The sequence below is a fragment of the Pelecanus crispus genome, chromosome 31 (assembly GCF_030463565.1).
Source record: "Pelecanus crispus isolate bPelCri1 chromosome 31, bPelCri1.pri, whole genome shotgun sequence".
In the NCBI taxonomy this organism is placed as follows: Eukaryota; Metazoa; Chordata; class Aves; order Pelecaniformes; family Pelecanidae; genus Pelecanus; species Pelecanus crispus.
The window spans coordinates 686,186-707,181 of NC_134673.1; the positions used below are offsets into that span (position 1 = coordinate 686,186).

The 20,996-nt window shown below is 45.3% G+C and overlaps 1 protein-coding gene across 1 annotated transcript in view; it reads left to right on the top strand.

Moving 5' to 3' along the window:
- The window catches only part of LOC142596360 (uncharacterized), a 33,423-nt gene extending 13,592 nt beyond the window's left edge, over positions 1 to 19,831 (top strand). Inside the window, exons 12-22 of the mRNA XM_075725482.1 lie at positions 5,175 to 5,447; positions 6,836 to 6,862; positions 10,374 to 10,400; positions 12,845 to 12,871; positions 13,834 to 13,860; positions 14,633 to 14,653; positions 15,257 to 15,277; positions 16,431 to 16,448; positions 17,378 to 17,398; positions 17,645 to 17,665; positions 19,296 to 19,831. Coding sequence (XP_075581597.1) covers positions 5,175 to 5,447; positions 6,836 to 6,862; positions 10,374 to 10,400; positions 12,845 to 12,871; positions 13,834 to 13,860; positions 14,633 to 14,653; positions 15,257 to 15,277; positions 16,431 to 16,448; positions 17,378 to 17,398; positions 17,645 to 17,665; positions 19,296 to 19,831 — 1,019 coding nt within the window. The remainder of the gene's footprint in view (positions 1 to 5,174; positions 5,448 to 6,835; positions 6,863 to 10,373; positions 10,401 to 12,844; positions 12,872 to 13,833; positions 13,861 to 14,632; positions 14,654 to 15,256; positions 15,278 to 16,430; positions 16,449 to 17,377; positions 17,399 to 17,644; positions 17,666 to 19,295) is intronic.
- The last annotated feature ends 1,165 nt before the right edge of the window (positions 19,832 to 20,996 follow it).

Below are 20,996 nucleotides of genomic sequence, written 5' to 3' on the forward strand. Positions count from 1 at the left end.
TAACATACAATAAGAGATAACATACAGTATTATATAGCAATTAACATCATACAATTCAGTCCATTGACTATTTTCACCCAAAATCAAATTCCCTTGAGGTACACATTGGACTTCCCCATCCTTTCGCATCACCCACCAAGTGCACCCACGTCCTTGAGCAAAAGCTATCCCACAAATGGGTTTGCCTTTACTCGAGGGGGAGGTCACCCAGACTGATTGGGCATGGCCAGCTCGATTGGCAGATCCCCTGGTGTTGACTAACCAGGTGGCTTTAGCTAAATGCGTATCCCAATGTTTGAATGTCCCACCACCCATTGCTCTCAGGGGAGTCTTTAACAGTCCATTGTATCGCTCGATTTTCCCGGAGGCTGGTGCATGACAGGGGATGTGATACACCCACTCAATGCCGTGCTCTTTGGCCCAGGTGTCTATGAGGTTGTTTCGGAAATGAGTCCCGTTGTCTGACTCAATTCTTTCTGGGGTGCCGTGTCGCCACAGGACTTGCTTTTCAAGGCCCAGGATGGTGTTCCGGGCAGTGGCATGGGGCACGGGATATGTTTCCAGCCATCTGGTGGTTGCTTCCATCGTGGTGAGCACATGGCGCTTGCCTTGGCGGGTTTGTGGGAGTGTGATAGAATCAACCTGCCAGGCCTCCCCATATTTATATTTTAGCCATCGTTCACTATACCCGAGGGGCTTGAACCTCTTGGCTCCCACCCCTTGGTCACGTGCCCATCTGTATGTTGCATCCCTTCCTTGATGGCCTGAGGCATCATGGGCTCACCCAGCTATAAATAGTTCACCCTTCTGTTGCCAGTCCAGATCCACCTGAGCCACTTCAATCTTAGCAGCCTGACCCACCTGCTGGTTGTTTTGATGTTCTTCAGTGGCCCAACTCTTGGGTACATGAGCATCAACGTGACGAACTTTTACAACCAGGTTCTCTACCCGAGCAGCAATATCTTGCCACAATGTGGCGGCCCAGATGGGTTTGCCTCTGCGCTGCCAGTTGCTCTGCTTCCATTGCTGCAACCACCCCCACAGGGCGTTTGCCACCATCCATGAGTCAGTATAGAGATAAAGGACTGGCCACTTTTCTCTTTCAGAATTATCTAAAGCCAGCTGGATGGCTTTCACCTCTGCAAACTGACTCGACTCCCCTTCCCCTTCAGCAGTTTCTGCAACTTCTCGTGTAGGACTCCATACAGCAGCTTTCCACCTCCGATGCTTTCCCACAAGATGACAGGACCCATCAGTGAACAGGGCATATTGCTTTTCATTTTCTGGCAATTTATTATACAGTGGGGCCTCTTCAGCACGTGTCACCGCCTCCTCTGGTGATATTCCAAAATTTTTACCAACCATTTCTCAAGCAGCTCGAACCCCTTCATACGCTGCCAATATCTCTTTCTCAGTTGGAGTATAGCGGGCTTCGGATCCTCTGTATGCCCGACTCCAAATCCCTCAGGGTCAACCTCGAGTCTCCCCTGGTGCTTTCTGCCAGAGGCTCCAGGCAGGGCCATTCTCCCCGGCTGCGGTGTACAGCACATTTTTAATATCCTGCCCTGCCCGGACTGGCCCAAGGGCTACTGCATGAACTACCTCCCGTTTAATTTGTTCAAAGGCTTGTTGTTGCTCAGGGCCCCATTTGAAATCGTTCTTCTTCTGGGTCACTTGATAGAGGGGGCTTACGATCTGGCTGTAATTTGGAATATGCATTCTCCAAAAACCCACAATGCCTAAGAAAGCTTGTGTTTCCTTTTTGCTAGTTGGTGGGGACATAGCTGTTATTTTGTTGATCACCTCCATTGGGATCTGACGATGTCCATCTTGCCATTTTATTCCTAAAAACTGGATCTCCTGTGCAGGTCCCTTGACCTTACTCTGTTTGATGGCAAAGCCGGCCTTCAGAAGGATTTGGACTATTTTCTTTCCCTTCTCAAAAACTTCTTCTGCTGTGTTGCCCCACACAATGATGTCATCAATGTACTGCAGATGTTCTGGAGGTTCACCCTGTTCCAGTGCCATCTGGATCAGTCCATGGCAAATGGTGGGGCTGTGCTTCCACCCCTGGGGCAGTCGGTTCCAGGTGTACTGAACACCCCTCCAGGTAAAAGCAAGCTCGGGCCTGCACTCTGCTGCCAAAGGGATGGAGAAAAATGCATTAGCGACGTCAATGGTGGCATACCACTTGGCTGCCTTTGACTCCAGTTCATATTGAAGTTCTAGCATGTCTGGCACGGCAGCACTCAGCGGCGGTGTAACTTTGTTCAGGCCACGATAGTCCGCTGTCAGTCTCCACTCCCCATTAGACTTTTGCACTGGCCATGTGGGACTGTTAAAGGGTGAACGAGTCTTGCTGATCACTCCCTGACTCTCCAGTCGATGAATCAGGTTATGGATGGGAAGCAGGGAGTCTCGGTTGGCGCGATATTGCCACTGGTGCACAGTTGTCATAGCAATTGGCACATATTGTTCCTCAACCTTCAGCAACCCCACAACAGAAGTGTCCTCCAAGAGACCGGGCAAGGTGGACAGCTGTTTAATTTCCTCCGTCTCCAAGGCAGCTATACCAAAAGCCCACCGGTATCCTTTTGGGTCCTTGAAATACCCTCTCCTGAGGTAATCTATGCCAAGGATGCACGGAGCGTCTGGGCCAGTCACAATGGGGTGCTTCTGCCACTCATTCCCAGTTAGGCTCACTTCAGCCTCCAGTACAGTGAGCTGTTGGGATCCCCCTGTCACTCCAGAAATACAGATGGGTTCTGCCCCTCTATAGTTTGATGGCATTAGGGTACACTGTGCACCGGTGTCCACTAGTTTTATATTCCTGTGGGTCTGATGTGCCAGGCCATCGAATCCACACAGTCCAGTAAACCCAGTTGTCCCTTTCCTCCACCTGGCTGGAGGCAGGGCCCCTCTAACACTGGTCACAGTATTCGCCATTCACTTCCTGTAAATGTGAATCAAAAGTCCCCTGATCAAGGTCGGAAGTAAAATTAGCCCTCTTACTCTGTCTGGGGAACTGCTCACTGGAAACTGGAGCTGCAATTTTCCTGGCAGAACCGGCTTTTTGTAATAGTTTTTCCTTGCAACTCATGCACCCGTGCCTCTAGGGTCGAGGTGGATTTTCCATCCCACTTCCTCGTGTCCTCTCCGTGGTCACGCAGGTAAAACCACAGTGTGCCCCATGGTGCGTATCCTCTCCATCCTCTCTCTTGAGCATAAGGATGTTGACTCCTAATGGCTGAGACACTGGTCCGTGCAGGTGGGGAGTAGGACAGATCCTCTCTGAGTTGTTGGAATTCTCGGGACAGTTTTTCCACAGCCCAGACACAGGCCCGTAGGGAGGAAGAGATACTTTCTTTGTACTCCCAGAGTTGTCTAGCCACTTCATCCACCTTTGGTGCCTTGTCATCTTTCCAGGCCAGTATTGCCAACGAGTTGGCATATGATGCTGGTGCATTCTGTACCACCTTCTGCCACATGGGTCGTGTGCACCTGACTTCATCTGGATCTTTGGGGAACTGCTCATCGTTCAGGTCACTATAAATTACCTCCAGCATGCCTAATTCCCTCAGGTACTGGATACCCTTCTCTACGGTGGTCCATTTGCTTGGGCGGTATAAAACATCCTCCTTGAAGGGATACCTTTCCTTCACGCTTGACAGAAGTCGCCTCCAGAGGCTGAGCGGTTTTGCCCCTTTTCCAATTGCTTTGTCAATGCCCCCTTCCCTGGAAAGGGATCCCAGCTGCTTGGCTTCCTTACCCTCTAAATCCAGGCTACTGGCCCTGTTATCCCAGCATCGGAGCAGCCAGGTGATGATGTGCTCGCCTGGATGACAACTGAAATTTTTTAGATATTTCGCAGCTCACTCAGGGATAGGGATCGGGTGGTTACCATCTCATTTACGTGTTCCTTCTCCTCTGGTTCTCGTGATGGCCCTGGTTCATCTTCATCCCTTACTAAACGAGCTGATTTTCTTGTGTATTTTTTCTTCTGTATAGGGGCAACTGATACCAATGCAGGTTGATCCTCTGGTTTAGCCACAGTGCCTGTCACTGGGGTTGGATTGGCTGCAGTACCTGTGGTGGGTGTTGGAGTAGCCACAGTGCCTGTGGAACCAGGAGACTTGCATTAATATTATATCTCCACCCTCTCTTTACACAAATGTCTCATGATCCAAGTCCACAGTCTTTTCATAAGGTGAGATTCAGTCTGAGACAAAGATCTGAATATAGGTGTCCACATAGGAACTAGGTGTCTATGTTTAATTACAGTTAATGGAGTTCTAAATTGCCTAAACATAGATGTCTAGTGCCAGTTCAGACCTTTCAATATATCTGAGACTGGCAGAGGTGGCACAAGACTCATGGAAGACCCACGTCCTTTTGGGTCCCTCCAGCTTTGTTTCGTTCAAATCTGGTAAGTTTGTAGTTTTATTCCTACTGAACAGAACTGAACTTTGACACACAAAATACCTGTTGGACACAAAGTCCAGATGCCCAATGAGCTGACTGTTCAGATTTGAACTGATGCTCCCTATGACTTTCTTCTCCACTGAAGGAGGTCCAGATTTAGATGATTTCTCTGGCTTTCATGTGAACACAGACGTATGTTCTGGGATGCAGTGTGCTCCACTGTAGGCATTAAACTGAGCACCTGAGCGCTATTGATCTAAGGTACTTGTGTGGTCAATAGGAGAAGACAGGCATAACATAGCTGATTTATGTCAGACTCCCATCTTCCCAGGGAATGAATCACTTTGTAGGGAAGGCAATTTCTCCATGGTTTCTCTACAAGACGATTGCCTCACTCGTGAGATGAACATACCTAGATACCCTAATGTTCTCAACACTACAAAGGGAGGTGACAGGAAATTTTGACTTGCGTGATGCGTGGCAGCACTGGGTGCTTGTAATTTGAAATGGATGGCTTTGTGTTTCCAATGCATCTATGTGCTTTTCTTCATCCTCAAATAGGCAGCTGCTGCTCCTGATCAGAGCTGTGAGAGGATGTGCTAATGTCATAGGATAAGGACTGCAACTTCAGTGGGGAAAGCACTTATAGGGCATCATAAATGCAAAACTTCTCACAGACTTCTTCCCCCTTAGCCTTTAAAACCCCTGTGATTGCTGAGCACAGCTCACCCGTTCATCTGGCTCTTCTGTAGGTGGTGGCCATGATCCATTGCTTGTCTTGGATGGTTATGAGGATGATGGTATTCGACTGAAATGTTTCTCAGAGAGGTTGTTTTCTGACGTTCAGCTGTTGTGGACAGATGGTAGAGGACACAATGTCACTGGGACTCCTCTCACCACTGGCACCACTGCTGCTAATACTGGCAGCTCCATCATTCTAAAACCAGGGTCTGGAAACTCTATGACCTGCAAAATAATTGATAAACTGCTGAAAACATCAACAGAATCTTCAGTTGTCATTGCGGGTGAGTATGAGCTTGTGTCCTTGTGCCTGGGAGGAAAAACAGTGAGCTGATGCCTGCAGAGCAGATTGCCGCAGGACCTCAGATTTCTCGTGGAATAGAATAATCAGTTGTCACAGAAGTTTTCTTCTGTGGTACTTCTTGGTCTTTGCACTGAACCACCATTTGGTTCCATGGGCAACTCCCAAACACTGCCAAAATATTAGTAATAAAAACACCCTTCCATGGGTGTAATGCCATCTGGGGGAGATGAAATCTTGTTATTGAGTGGTGCTTATTCTCACTTACAGGAATGGAGGATGGTGTTCCATCTCTCTCTTTCTCTCTCTCTCTCTGTGTCCATATATTTTCTTCTACTTCTGTTTCTATTTATATAACATCTAATATTCTATTCTATTCTATTCTATTCTATTCTATTCTATTCTATTCTATTCTATTCTATTCTAATGCAGTGATTTACACAAATCTCTGATGGTGCTTTATAAAATAGTCCAGGGATATAAAAGTCCCAGTAAACTGCTCCTACAGGTGTCTAGGAATGAAATTTAGATCCAAATTAGTTTTTTTTTCCCTTTAGGCATGTAATCCAAGTATAAAGTTGATAGTTCAAGGAAGGTTATAACTGGTCATCTGAAATAATTTGCAGATGTCTTCTTTCCTACCACCTCCCCTTGGCTGGCGGCTTTTGTTGTGAACCAGCTCTTGAACATATTCCTGGTTATCGCTGCAATGTATACACTCAGAAGTAAGTTCCACTCGTGCTAAAGTGATGAATGTTTCATACAATCCAGTTGAAAGACAACACCACCATGTGCAGAATTATCTGCAAAGGAGGGTACAGGATTATGAGCAATCACCTCCGTGATTCTTCAACCTTGCTTTTTTACTGTATTTTTGCTTTCTTTCCATATTAATTTTAAAGCACCTCTTAACTGCTCCAGCATCTTGGGGTATAAACCTGTACAATCCCATTTGCCAATATGAATTGACATATTGCTATAGTGAAATTATTGTTGCATTTTTGAAATAACACAAGGCTTGCAAATAACTGAAATATGTTAGTGTACCCACTGTATGTATCCACTGGCTCAATTTATTTCCAAGTCATTTTACTGCTTTGTAAGCTAGTTTCTAGCTAAGACAGATGTACAACAAAAATCTGTGCCGAGAGAGCATACTGTCTGACTTTTTTTCTGCCTTCAGCATCACTAGTTTTATTAATGAAATTCTGTATGATTTCTCATTATGTTAATGGCAGAGATAAGCACATGCAAACCAAGATGTTTTGAAAATAAGTTGCTTCCCTACCAAGCATGACCACCACGAAATAAGAAGTTTCATTAAGATAACATTTTCTTTCTCCTTGCCTCTCTTTTCTCTCTCTCTCTCAGACTGCTGGAAGACAATTACTCGTGAAAGTAAGTCCTATTAATACCATATGTAAAAGTCCTATTAATACTATATTTCATCATGAACATCTTGAAAGATATGTGCAAGAGTAGAAATGTTGCCCAGTGGTATAAACCGTGGGGCTAATTAGTTGTATTCCCAAGGTTGTTTTTAATGAGAGACTTCAAAAGACTGGGACCTTGGTCGACCCTATCTACCTGTGGGCTCCAGCTCTGGTGCCTTTGGGCAGTAAGTCACCTTACACACAGCCAACACAGAAAGACTGGTCCACTGCTGATTCCTGATGAGAAATGAGGAAACTCTGCATGCCATTTGAGCATGGCTTTTCTTTTTCTCTCCCCCATCCCACTGGAGGGGAGTGAGCGAGCAGCTGCGTGGTGCTTAGTTGCCAGCTGGGGTTAAACCACGACAGTAAATGATGTTAGAAACCTCACACTTAACCAGTTAATGACACATAGTATGAGTCCTACTACTTTTATCTTTTTGAGGTATGATATAGTCCCTTCCTATAGCCATGAAGAATGTGAGCTTTTGACACATTTTTTAATTTGTTTTCATAGTTTCCTCTTGTTTTGAACACCATCTTCAGGACTTCCTCTGCTGCCAAAAAAAAAAGGTTTTTCCAAGACCAAAGCTTTTGGTATGAGTCACCTTTTGTGCAAAAACATTCACAGGTTTTCTTCCCCCGACCCTCTATCTATCTAAGAGTTTACCATGTCCACAAAAATGGCTTTTGGACAGTTCCCCAAGCTGTCCTGTCCAGGCTCCTCAGAGCATTGGAACATTTCCCAGTGCCCTTATGCAAAGCTGTGCTAAAAAGACCCCTCAGACACCCCAAATCCCATGTCGGAGTGGGGTTAAAGCTGCCACATAGATGTGATTGAGCAGGGGATAGGAGTGGCAACATGTTCTGGCCAGAAGGTGTGTCCAGACCAACTTTTGCCTGCCAAGACCCACTTCACCTTTCAGTAGGTGCAAAATTTTCATTACAACCTTTTGTTTCATGTGAAAACCCTCGTGGTTTAGCCCCAGCCAGCAACTAAGCACCACGCAGCCGCTCGCTCGCTCCCCCTACCCTGATGGGATGGGGGAGAGAATCGGAGGAGTAAGAGTGAGAAACACTCCTGGGGTGAGATAAGAACAGTTTAATAATTGAAATAAAATAAAGTAAAACAGTAGTAGTAATAAGAACAATATAATAATAAAAGTAATAATAATAATATCCAAAGCAAGTGATGCACAATGCAATTGCTCACCACCCGCCGACCGATACCCAGACAGTTCCCGAGCAGCGATCGCTGCTCCCCGGCCAACCCCCCACAGTTTCTATACTGCCCATGACGTCCTATGGTATGGAATGGCCCTTGGGGCAGTTTGGATCAACCATCCTGGCTGTGCCCCCTCCCAGTTTCTTGTGCACCTGGCAGAGCATGGGAAGCTGAAAAGTCCTTGACTAGCATAAGCAGTACTGAGCAACAACTAAACCATCAGCGTGTTATCAACATTCTTCTCCTCCTAAACCTAAACCACAGCACTATGCCAGCTACGAGGAAGAAAATTAACTCTATCCCAGCTGAAACCAGGACAGTTACTTATAAAATGTTTTTCTCTGGAAATACTTTTGTATTAAAAAAAAAAAAGTTTTAGGAAAAAGAGAAAACTATATAGCTTCTTTTAGAGAGCTTGCATCTTTCACCAGCAATAAAGGAAATCAGGATGTAGTTCAGAGGAGGAACCCAACTTATTCCTCTGAATTGTACATGGAGTTTATTGACTCTCCAATGACTACAGAAACAAGTTAAAAAAAAAATTAATCTTTCTGGGCTAAAGGTAGCCTTTGTAAACTTCTGGAGAATCCAACATATTCTGCTTGAAAAATACCACATGGTAGAAAGTTATTGTCACTTTTTAAAATTAAAACCTGATTGTTTGTCTGAATATTTACTTCAATTTCTGAACAGTTTAATCTTCAGGATGAGATTTATTGTTTTTTGACTTACACAAGAAAAGCAGAATATATCTAGTGGCTGTTTTATACTCTAAAGGAAAGAAAATACCCCTTTGCCCTAATTAAGGGAGTGAACTGCTGCCCAGGAACTAATCTCAGAAATTTGCATACAAACCAAAATGTTTTGTAATTAAAAAAAAAAAAACGAGTATGTGGGAACAAATCTATGGAGACTTTTATTAAATCTGCATCCAGTCATCCCTGAAACACTTCTCGTCCCTTTTGCAGAATTTTGCCACCTGTCAGGTGATAAGTCAGTATGACTTGTGAAATAAAACCGAGCATGTACTAAATTATCAGAGAACAGGAAAAAGCCTTTTTACTGTGAAGATGTTTGAATACTGGCACAGGTCGCTCTGGAGAGGTTGCAGAGTCTCCCTCCTTGGAGACATTCAAACCCAACCGGACACAGCCGTGGGCCTACCCTGCTTGAGCAGGGTGGGTGGACTAGATGGGTCTCCAGAGGTGCCCTTCCAACCATGACCTTAGCTGCTGCTCCCTGAATGGCTGTGACTTTGAAACAGCAGAGAAAACGAGGCTAGATGTGACAATATGTTTTGTGCTTGATCTCTAGTATTTTTGTTTCAAATGTTGCGACAAACTGGCTTAACTTGAGGAAACAAAGATTTTATTTTTGTTTTGGTCAATGCCTGTACTGTACTTTTTTAAACCTAGTCTATAAAAAAATAACTTACTTTTGAAGTCTACTTACCTAGTATGCAAATGAACCCAATAATTTATGTGTATGTATATACACATTCAAATACATACACGGAACTATATATACACACACACAGGCCAATAGTATCCTGGTGTGTATCAGAAATAGTGTGACCAACACGACCAGGGAAGTGATCGTCCCCCTGTACTCAGCACTGGTGAGGCCGCACCTCGAATACTGTGTTCAGTTTTGGGCCCCTCACTACAAGACACTGAGGTGCGGGAGCACATCCAAAGAAGAGCAATGGAGCTGGTGAAGGCTCTAGAGGGCAAGTCCTTTGAGGAGTGGCTGAGGGAACTGGGGGTGTTCAGCCTGGAGGAAAGGAGGCTCGGGGGAAACCCTATCGCTCCCTACAACTGCCTGAAAGGAGGCTGTAGCAAGGTGGTGGTGGTCTCTTTTCCCAAGTAACAAGTGACAGGGTGAGAGGAAATGGCCTCAAGTTGCACCAGAGGAGGTTTAGATTGGATATTAGGAAAAAATTCTTTACTGAAAGGCTTCTCAAACATTAGAACAGGCTGCCCAGGGAAGTGGCTGAGTCCCCATCCCCGGACGTATTTGAAAGACTGGTAGACGTGGCACTTAGGGACACGATTTAGTGGTGGGCTTGGCAGTGTTAGGTTAACAGTTCAACTTGATGATCTTAAAGGTCTTTTCCAAACTAAATGATTCTATGATTCTATGATTCTGTACAAATCGTTATGGCTTAATCACTTCCATGTAGTCTTCAAAACTGAATGTTAAGTGCTTGAAGCCTTGTTTTTAGGCTATAAAAATGTTTCTCTGCTCACAGGAAACGCAAAAAAGGAAATTCAAAGAGGTAAGTGTAACAGCTTTTCTTCAGTGATTTCTGTCTATAAAACTCTCTAGTCCCTTAGAACCAGCTAAGCTGAGCTCAGGAAATATTAGTGACTGTTCAGCTTTTGTAAAATAAAATTTTAAGAAATCATTTTTTGCTCAGTATTTGAGCTTGCAAATTGTTCTGTTGGTTGATTTGGGTAAGTTAATGTGTTCTTAATTTGGGATGATGGTTCTTGCTGAATTTCAGTCTGTAATAAAAGAAAGAATCAAGCTCTAGAGTATGAAAAATAAAAAAAATACTTCTAAAAGTCCTGGTTAGGTGTGCATTGTACAAAGATAGAACAAGATGACTGCTTTTACTGTGAAAAGCAAGTGAGCTGGGTACGCAAAGTGTGCCAGAGATGCAGTAAATCCCGTAAACTCTTTTGAAATGTGTCAGTAGTCCTTATGGTACCATGGAGAAATATCAGTTGTAGCTTTTATAAAGTCATGTTTAAGATTATCTGGACATGGTTCAGTTGTTTCAACATAAGCACTAAGAACCGAAGAACCATCTGCAGGTGGTGGGTGTGCTAATGCCATTCAATCGCATCCTCATTAAAGGACTAGTTCTGCTTTCCCCCCTTAGTTCCATCATCTGAAGTACTTAATTTTACTCAGGTGAATTTCTTGACCACTCTTTTTGCTGCCATCTGTTGCGTTAAGAGGTTAAAGTAATTTGGCAGATGCCCAATTCATCGTTATAAGTCCAGTCCCGTTCAGTGTACTGGACTATCATGATGATGGATACACAAATAATATGAAGCACTTTCCGTCTAGTCGCATTCCATGAACTACCATGGCCATGCTTAAAGCCTCTGGTCGTGTTCAGTGAGAACTATCACGGCTAGATTAATGAATAGTGTAGTTTATTAAAGCAACAGGTACACAGCTTCTTTTGGATTACCAGTGATAAATTCACTGTCTGCAAAGCACGTGCAAATACCAATAGTATGAGTAACGCAGCCTGGCTACAGATGCATTAAAAGATATAAAGTGACTCTATACAGAGGTTTCTAAGTTTCCTGGGGAGGCACTTGGTACAACCAAGTGTTTGAATCTTACCCAAAGGTGTGCTGATGTGGGGGAAGAGAGGCTCAGCCCATCGACTGATCCCAGAAGTCAGAGTGGTACGCGATGGTATCTTCCCTAACATCCCCTCTCTCTTAAGTTATTTTCTAGTATTTTTTACCTTTCAGGTGGAGCTTGAGTGACTCCAGTCATACATACCTTTGTTATGATTGGTGTAAAGGTTTTTCACTTCATTTTTAAAGGTATAGACTAGGAAAATTCAAAGCACAAGCTCAGTGAGGTGTGGTTGCACCTTAGAGGTGGGTAGCTTTTGGGATGGAGGTGTGGTTTGGTATTATAATGATATTATAATGAGCAAAGTTCACCCAAAGGACAGCATTTTGTCAAAATCATGACAGACTGTTGGGCCAGGGTAACAAATATGCAGCTTATCGGTTCCGTGGTACCTTTGAGTTCCCATATCGTCACAGAGCTTGGCCATGGTGTCTCCACACCGCTCCACCCTCCGGGCAGTTCCTCTTAGAGCCAACGCACCAAGTTCCCCTGGTGTTTCGGAAGTCTAAGGTTGAGGCCTAGGGAACTTTCCATGGAATGGATTCCTTGCATGCCAGCTGCACTCCACCCTGGAAGCTTCTTCAGTGATGTGCCTTTCCTAAAAATGTGAATATAAGTTTAATTTCTAAGTCACCTCCAGCAATCATTCCACACCACCTTAAGGGAAGGTACCATAATGAAGACAATAACCCTGAATGCCTTACAGCCCGGGAACATCTAGTTATTTTTATGAAGTTCACATAATTTCATTTTATCTTAACTCTTGCTGTAGACAACACAGTGGAACAGATAGAAAATTCAAGGTATCTGTTTTTTTTTAAAAAAAAAAAGGAAAGGAAATGGTGTTTTAATATTTAAACATAATCTCTTTCAGAGAGAGATCAACTCAACGATGAACTAGGTAAGAACATATTCTGACTTCTTTGTTATGTTGGTTTTGAGTATCCTTTGGTTAGAAGAATCCTCTTTATTTAAAAAAGTTATAATATCATGAAAGAGACCCTGTATTGGAAATGTCCTTCTATTCTAAAGCTAGGGTTTTCAATAAAATTAATGATATCTGGTATTAAGATCTTCAGTGTCACCTGGTTTCAGCCTGCGAATTTTATGTATCTAGTCTAATCTAATAATCTAGACTCCTTCTACAGGATGGGTATCTTTAGAGGACAATTTATCCCCCACCTATTTTGAAATTATATTCTGAATTTAATGGCAAGCCTCAGTGCCCTTCATGAAAACATTCTTTAACACCAAAATTCTCACCCACATTTTGCATGTTTTTGTCTTGAAAAATGTAACCTTCTCTGCTACTTCTGGGTTTGTTGCTTTGTTTTTCAGCTGAGGAGCAGGACAGATTTCGGAAGGGTAAAATAACATTTTTTTTCTACTTTGCATTTAGTACCACATGCTAATCTTTTAACCATACCCTGAAAGATGCTTTCCAGGTGACCATTCTAATAAAAAAGTGGTGTTTTATGCAATTTTCAATACTAGAGTTGGAAAACACATCTACAGGTATGTATCTATATATCTATAGATAGAGACTATATATAGATATTTATATTTTATATATATATAAATATAATATAAACTATAAATATATTATAAATAAAATAAATATAAAGTACAATATAAAATATGTGTATATATAAAAATAATTTTTTTAAGAAAAGTTATTTTTCCATGATAGAAAATATATCAGGGGAACATTTTATTTATTGCATCTCGGAACAAAATAATGACTAAAGCATCTGGTCACAGCATTGAAAAGACTGCAATGGGAAAATTCCCAGCACAATTCCTGTTGAACATGGAGAAGAAAAGAGTGCTCAAAAAGCAGCTATGACAAGCTGTGTCCCCAGGTGAAGCTAAGACCCATAAAAAGGATAATGTTGGGTTTTAGTTGTGTACAAGAGACAAATGTAATCTCAAGCTTTGTGTTACTGAGAGAGGTTTTACTCTCCTTCTCTCATGACGCTCTAGGAACTGTAAATGTCCTTGGGAGTGCTTTGTTCTGAATCTCTCCCTGATTGGTTCTGATGTTTTCCTTTATTTATTTTGTCATGTCTTGTGTTCAGGAATAGTTGTGCAACACATGATTTAATACCAGAGAAAACTGATGTAATGCACGCCTATTATTCTAGGAAGAGAAACAGATTAATCATATATATATATATATATAAAAAATATAGAAACACAGATACAAACAGATTAATCCTGTATATAGAGATAACCTATATATTAGTATTCCAAAATGCATAGTGAGTGTACCATAATTTGCCCAATTTAGTCATCTTAACTTTTAATTTAATTTTGTTTCTTTGTAGAAAAAGAAGATATGTCATCCAAAATTGGTAAGGATATTAAGTTAACTTTCATCGTTAAAAATAATTTAAATTCTTTGTGATCAGAAATACTATATTGGAATTGAACTGTGCCACCATTTGGGGGCTATTGCAGCACTACATTCTCTTCCACACTTAGACTTAGTTGTCCCTAAAAAACAGTGTTTATCTGACACAATCTTGGACTCCAGAATGTCTGCTTCCATAACAAGGGAACACCATTTTCGTTCTTTAAGGCTTTAATTTTTGCTGTGGCTGAGTAGAAAACAGCTTGGCCTTCCTACTAACAAACTGAAATTTCTGAAAGAAAGAAAAAAATATAGATACTTGTACACGCCTTTTAACTGTTGGCCGTGTGAAGCTCCTGTCTGTCACCTGAGAGGGTCTGGAAGCATGGCCACAGGTCCTGTGTGTACCTGCAGGAGATTCAGCTCCCCTAAGTAGTTATCTAAGTTTTGGGCACTGAGGCTAAGGCTCAGGCTTGGCTCCCTCATTGAGAGATGAAGGCATCCAAGAGGAGTTTCAGATAGCTGGTTGAAACAGCAGAGAAGAAACACTTTCTGGTGTGCCATTCTCTTTCTCCTGCCTCTGCACAGAGCCAGGTGACGAGCTTGGCTTTAGATAACCGCTAGCCCTCCAGTGTTGAGCTAGCATCATTTGCCAAATCCTAGGCCAGGTCATACTTAAGTAACGAAGTATTGGAAATACTCCTGTTAGCACAGCGACCCTACAGAAGAGCCTTGCCACGCATGAGGGTAATAAAACTTTCTGTCCTTTCCAGAAAAAGTCCAGAACAAACTGGGTGAGTTGAAGCTGAAAAATAATTTTATCAAATCTACAACCCTCCAACCACATACTGTACTAAAATGAGGTATATTAACATTCTGCAGTAACTTTTAATTCATTGTTAATTTCTGCTCAACATGGCAGCTGGTGCTCCCTGACTTGGGCTTCGTAAAGGCCAGTTGCGGGCTTGCTTTTTGCAAGGATTTATTCATGCCTGCCTGGGGTGGGTGGTCCCAGAGTGGAGTGGCTTGCAAGGACCTTGTGGGTCTTGCCCTGACTTGATGTCTTCTTCTCCTGTGACCATGGTGACTTGGCAGAGGACCTTCGCGCAAGGAACGGTGAGTCTTTGTGCTTGCCCACATGCCTTCCCTGCTGGGATAGAGGCCTTGGGGCGGGTGAGGAGGGACGCTGCAGCAATGGCAACTGTTTCCTGAGGGCCACATTGAGCGAGCCTGCCAGTGCCCAAGGCTCCAGACGGCAGCTGGTGCTCCCTGGCTTGGGCTTTGCAAAGGCCGTGCCCCATGGCCACTTGTGGGCTTGCTTTTTGTTCTTCCTTTGCGTGGAGGGGTCTCCCACTAGCTGCTGTGCAGTTCCTATTGATGGTGTCTTTGCCTTTCAGCACACCTGCAGAGGCAGATTGGTAAGTGTGGATGTTCAGGGTTTCGAGTCCTTGCCTGCTGATTGATGGTGATGAGCTCAGGAGTGGAGACTTGATAGAGCCATGCCTGTCGTATTCCTGGGATCCTTGTCTGTTCTGGTGGCCCAGCATGCATTTGTCAGGGCTGATGGGATGTTCTTATGACTGGGGGCCCTCTTGCTGACTGGTCTCCATTGTGAAGGCTCTGTGTTCTTGCTGTTCAGTCAAGAGGAGAAGTGGTGGCCGAAGAGAGAGAGTCAGTCAGTCCATCCCCGGGGAGGGGGACAAGCGTCCCCTGGAAGGAGGAAACTGGCAGGCTGAATTCCCTGTGTTGAGCCGTAAAGAAGGGGCAGGGAGGTTGTGGTGGGGGTACTCTAGCTTGTGGCTTGGCGGGTGCTGGTCGAGGTGAAGGTGCCGTATGCCCTGGCACCTGACATGCCAGTGAGGGCATGTGGCTGTGATGTCAGTGGAGGTGGCAGTCCTCCAGGCTGTGTGTGCCAGGCAGGGGCATTGCCATGAGGTGTGGGGAGTGGGTGGGACCCCGGTGGGTCTCCACCTAGCACAGGGGCTGGATGCAGCTGTGCCCAGAGCCAAGGGAGCCGCTGTCCCCACTGCTGGCGTCAGCTCCTGCCTGGGCAGCCCTGATTGCTCTCCCTTCTCCCTACCTGTCATTTGCAGAGGAACTCCAGTCACAACAGAGGGCAGGACATGACGCAGAGAAGAGTGAGTACAAGCAGTGCGCTGCTGCCACGGCTCAGTGCCCAGGGGAGCCCTGGCTGGGTGCAGGTGTTTGCGAAGGTCGAGCCTGCCTTGCTGAAGACTTTGTGTGCTGTGCTGAGAAGGGCCGCGGTGGGAGTGGTGCAGCACGGGCAGCCAGGCAGGGAGTATGGGCTGGGTGTGGCTCCAAAGAGTCCCAGGAGCCCAGTACGCCTGTTCTCTGAGACAGGGATGTGCTGTGCCCCTGTCCTCCCTGGTTTCTGGTTGAGGACTCCTGGGGCAAGACTTCCTTGCACATCCCAAAGGCAATGGTGCTACAGGACACGAGGGCTTTGCTGCTCCTGTCACTGCCGTGGTCCCTGGTGGGTGATTTTGCCCCGTCTTCCTTGGAGTTCTGGTGCTAAGCAAGGTGTTTGTTCTTCCGTCTCTTTTCTTACAGAAATGCAGAAGGAGATTGGTGAGTGTTGCTGTCTCCCTGGGGGCCGTGTGTGCAAGCAGATTGTGGGGTGCGGTGGCAGGCTGGGACAGCGGTGGGCAAGTCAGCCGTGAGCCCATGAGATAGCCAGGAGAGCCCGCAGTGTGAGCGTGAGAGGTGTGCGGAATGCTGAGAGACAGCTGGCTTGGAGGCAATCTGTGCCCACTTGGCCTCTGCTTTCTTGCAGCAGCTGTCCCCGGGGAAAGGGCCTCTAGTGGCAGCCATGGCCCTTGCCACAAGTGAGGTTTGGGGTTGCCATGGTGGGGGTCTGGTGGTGTCCAGGCTGGTGGAGGCTTTGGTGCAGGCAGGAGCCATGAGGGCAGGAGCTGTTGAGGGAGGTCCGTGGGGTGGCTGATGGGCTCGAGAGCCTAGGTTCATGAGCAGCCCTGGCTTGTGGTCGGGAAGTGGGTGTTTGTGGCTGGTGACAAGAATGCCAAGGTGGAGGCCCGTGAGGGTTAACTCCAAGGAGGGTGAACCATCCCCCAAGCCAGAGGAGTTTTTCATGCCTGCCTGGGGTGGGTGGTCCCAGAGTGGAGTGGCTTGCAAGGACCTTGTGGGTCTTGCCCTGACTTGATGTCTTCTTCTCCTGTGACCATGGTGACTTGGCAGAGGTCCTTCGCGCAAGGAACGGTGAGTCTTTGTGCTTGCCCACATGCCTTCCCTGCTGGGATAGAGGCCTTGGGGCGGGTGAGGAGGGACGCTGCAGCAATGGCAACTGTTTCCCAAGGGCCACATTGAGCGAGCCTGCCAGTGCCCAAGGCTCCAGACGGCAGCTGGTGCTCCCTGGCTTGGGCTTTGCAAAGGCCGTGCCCCATGGCCACTTGTGGGCTTGCTTTTTGTTCTTCCTTTGCGTGGAGGGGTCTCCCACTAGCTGCTGTGCAGTTCCTATTGATGGTGTCTTTGCCTTTCAGCACACCTGCAGGGGCAGATTGGTAAGTGTGGATGTTCAGGCTGAATTCCCTTGTGTGCCGCAAGGTGGGGCAGCAAGGAGTGCGGAGAAGGGTGACTGGGTGTAGTGTGCTGCCATGTCAGGTCTGCACTCTGGAGAGCACTGGAAGGGGATGGGTGCTGATGGAGGATGAATCTGTGTTGCCAAATGAGATGCAGGCTTTCGTCCCTGTCTTCCTTGGAGTCAGGTGCTAAGCAACATCTTCTCCCTTCCCCCTTTCTTCTTGCAGAGAACCAGAAGCAGGAGAATGGTGAGTGTCGCTGTCTCCTTGGAGGCCGTGTGTGCCAGCTAATTGTGACTTTTAGGCACATTCATAGGGTGTTGCTTGAGGTGTTCTGGCTGGTGGAGGCTTTGGTGTTGGTAGGAGAGTGAGGGAAGGCCATGGTGGGGCTGATGGGGCTGGAGAGCCTGGGCCACCAACAAGCCCTGGGACTTGGTGGGAAAGTAGGTGATGATGGGGTATTGAAGAGCTCCCTGCTAGAGTCAGAAGCATGTGAGATGCAGCTCCAAGGAACATGAGTCACCCGCCATGCCATTTTTTTTGTCACTTCCTTGTGCAGGATGTCCCAGAGTGGACTGATTTGTAAGTCGAGGTTCTCGCCCTGACTCGGTGCCACCTTCTTTTGCTGCCCATGGTAACTTGGCGGAGAAACTGCGTGCAAAGGATAGTGAACCTTTCTGGTTGCCTACAAGCTTCACACGCATTCAGCTAAAACTTGACATTTTTCACATACAGATGCCTACCTTTGAGCTAATCCTTTAAGCGCACATCTCAGGACTTCATGACCCTACTCTGCTGGGTGATCTTTTCATCTCTCGCACATAAGAACACAAACTCAGCTGATTATGCCCTGGCAAATATTTAATATTCACTCATCTAACTTGACTTCTCAGCAGCTTGGTTTGTATAGCAGATTCTCCGCCTGTGACGCCTTCCCCACTATCCTTCCCTGCCCTGCCATTATTGCCCCAAGCTTTCACAGTTGCATGGACCCAGAAACTCAGTGGAAAGGGCATTCCCCACTTCCTTTGGAGGATTAGGGAAAATTCACCCAGCCTGTTCCTTTGTATCCACCCCCACCTGAGAAATTCACAACATGTGGCTGAAACTTATTTCCCTGAGTGTCACAAAGGGGACCGTCTCTTTCTGTGTCCCTGGAAATGCTGGGGTGCTGACCAGGGATCTCACAGGGATTGAAATGTGGAGTGTGGCTGGCAGGGCATCCATGTAAAATGCTGGCAAGGCAGCAAACTGGGACCTGAGAGGGGAAGTAGTTCCCAAGCAGGTAACTCATCGCAGCTTCAGATCCTTCTTCATCCCTCGCAGGTAATCACAGGGCTTGAGAGAGCAAGGGGGAATTTGAGTATCAGTTGACCTGCATGGTTTAACCTTAGACTCAGTCTGAGATTTCCCACCTTGGAGTTGGAAAAGTTTTTCAGTCAATGTTTGGAGTTTGCTGCTTCTTAACTTCTTTTTTCTTTTTTTTTTTTTTTCTCTCCCCCCAATTGCTTTCAGAATTCAGAAAGGCTCGTGGCAATGCAGGTAAAATAATGTATTTACTTGTGTCTGTACTCAATGGCTTAAAATCTGTGAATACTGCAGAAGCAGTGCTGAGCGTGGACTGGGTTGTGAGTCTAAAAATGCCTTTTATTCCAGTGATATGGAGATTTTCACTTGGCAGTGAAGCATTTGAAAGTTAAAGTGTAATTTCTATGTCTGAGTGCAGTCCTCCTCCACTGCAGGCTTAGAGGTCTTTCTAGACTAGTTGTAGGGAGATTTTCAGAATGAAATGCAGTGCAGTACAGTTGCGCACAGTTCCCTTCTTGCATATTTGCTTTAGAGGCGTGTTCATAAAGCCCCAAATATCTCTCTGTTGTAGATGACATCAAGCTTGATGGCGACACAGCGCATCCAAATTTGTCTATTGCTGCCGACAAGAAGAGTTTTATGCATAAATCACAGGCCCAGAAAGTGACTCAAAATGAAGGGCGTTTTGATTCATCTGTCTGTGTGCTGGGCTCAGAAGGTTTCTCCTCTGGGAAGCATTACTGGGAGGTGGACGTTGAAAAAAGCAATGACTGGGACCTGGGAGTAGCCAGAAAATCCGCTCCGAGGAAAGGAATAATATCTCTGTCACCTAAAGAAGGATTCTGGGCTCTGGGCTTCAGTTCTAAACGTTACTGGGCAAGAACTGATCCATGGGCACGGTTAGAGGTGCAGAAAAGTCCCAGGAAAGTTGGAGTTTACCTTAACTGTGAAGAGAAAATGCTGGCTTTTTTCAACGTTACTGACATGTCCGTGATGTTCACGTTTAAAGACTGTGCATTCTCAGAAGAAGTTTATCCATTCTTTAAAAACTCCCATGAAGAATCGACCATGAGAATTTGTTCAGTTAAAAAGAAGTATTTTTTTTAAATGTGGTAATTTTGTTGTGGCATGAAAGATCATATTATTTTCTTAGAGAAATTTAAGGCTTAATTGCAGTTTGTGCGTTTCACGTTCTTGATCCCATTCTGTATTATGCCTAGTTCAATACTTTGCTTCAAGGATTTTCCTTTCCCCCAGCCTTTTCTGTGTGTATTTTGCCCAATACTGGCAGCGTGCAGGCAGGAGTGAGCTGTCCCAAGCCAGGATTTGATAAACGATCTCTTTATCTCAGGAAGAATTTCTGTGGAGTCTTTTTTCTGAAAATAATTTCAGTCCTTACGAGGCATTTCAGCGATCATCATTCTCTGAGGTTTTGATCATCTGGACTGCTGCTTACGTACAAAGCCCAGCTTCACATCAAATTCAAATACACACACCCCAACAAATGCACAGCACCCCGTGAAGGTAATCTCTCTCCATCACTCTTCTGGGTGGAATTCTCAGAGTTTTGGAGCAAAAGGAAAAAAAAAAACCAAACCCAGAGTAATTTAAAACATAGTAATGTATCTACACTTCACTTCTTGGGTGGAGAACATGCCACCTGTGCTCAAAGAGTCTGAGAGACAACAACTTCATGCAGCGCTACGCACCTGTCTGCCATGCTTTGAACGCTTGTGGTAGAGTAATGTGCTCTTCTAGTGCATAAGTAGCCCCGACAGAGCTGTCTGCTCCACAAGGTCTTCTGAATCCTAACCTTTTGCTAGGTGAAATGTGGCTTATTTGCCTAAATGTAGACACCTGTTGTTCTTTAAGATTCTTCAGGGCATCCAACACGCCTACATGTCGCTGGTCATACAAGGGCTGTGGGAGATGTGCACCTTTCTGAGGTGGCAGCTGGAGACCTCCTGAGACAGAAATGACAGTGGATGCTGAAGGATCCTTGTTTCCAGGCTGTCATGGTTATTTTCTGGGAACAGTCCTTTCTTCCACAGAATTTAGCTTACCACCTTTTGTCCTGTGCATCATGGAGGTGGAAGATAACTTATTCCTTTGTTTTTGCATCAGTGATCTCGGGGTTATAGCTACATTCATACAGGAGTGTAGACCTCGGTGGAGCCTGATTCAATACCCACCTTGTTTTTTAATGAGTGTCACGGGTAAAATTTGAGTCAATTTTTAACCAGGATTTGACTTGCATTAATATTGCATCTTC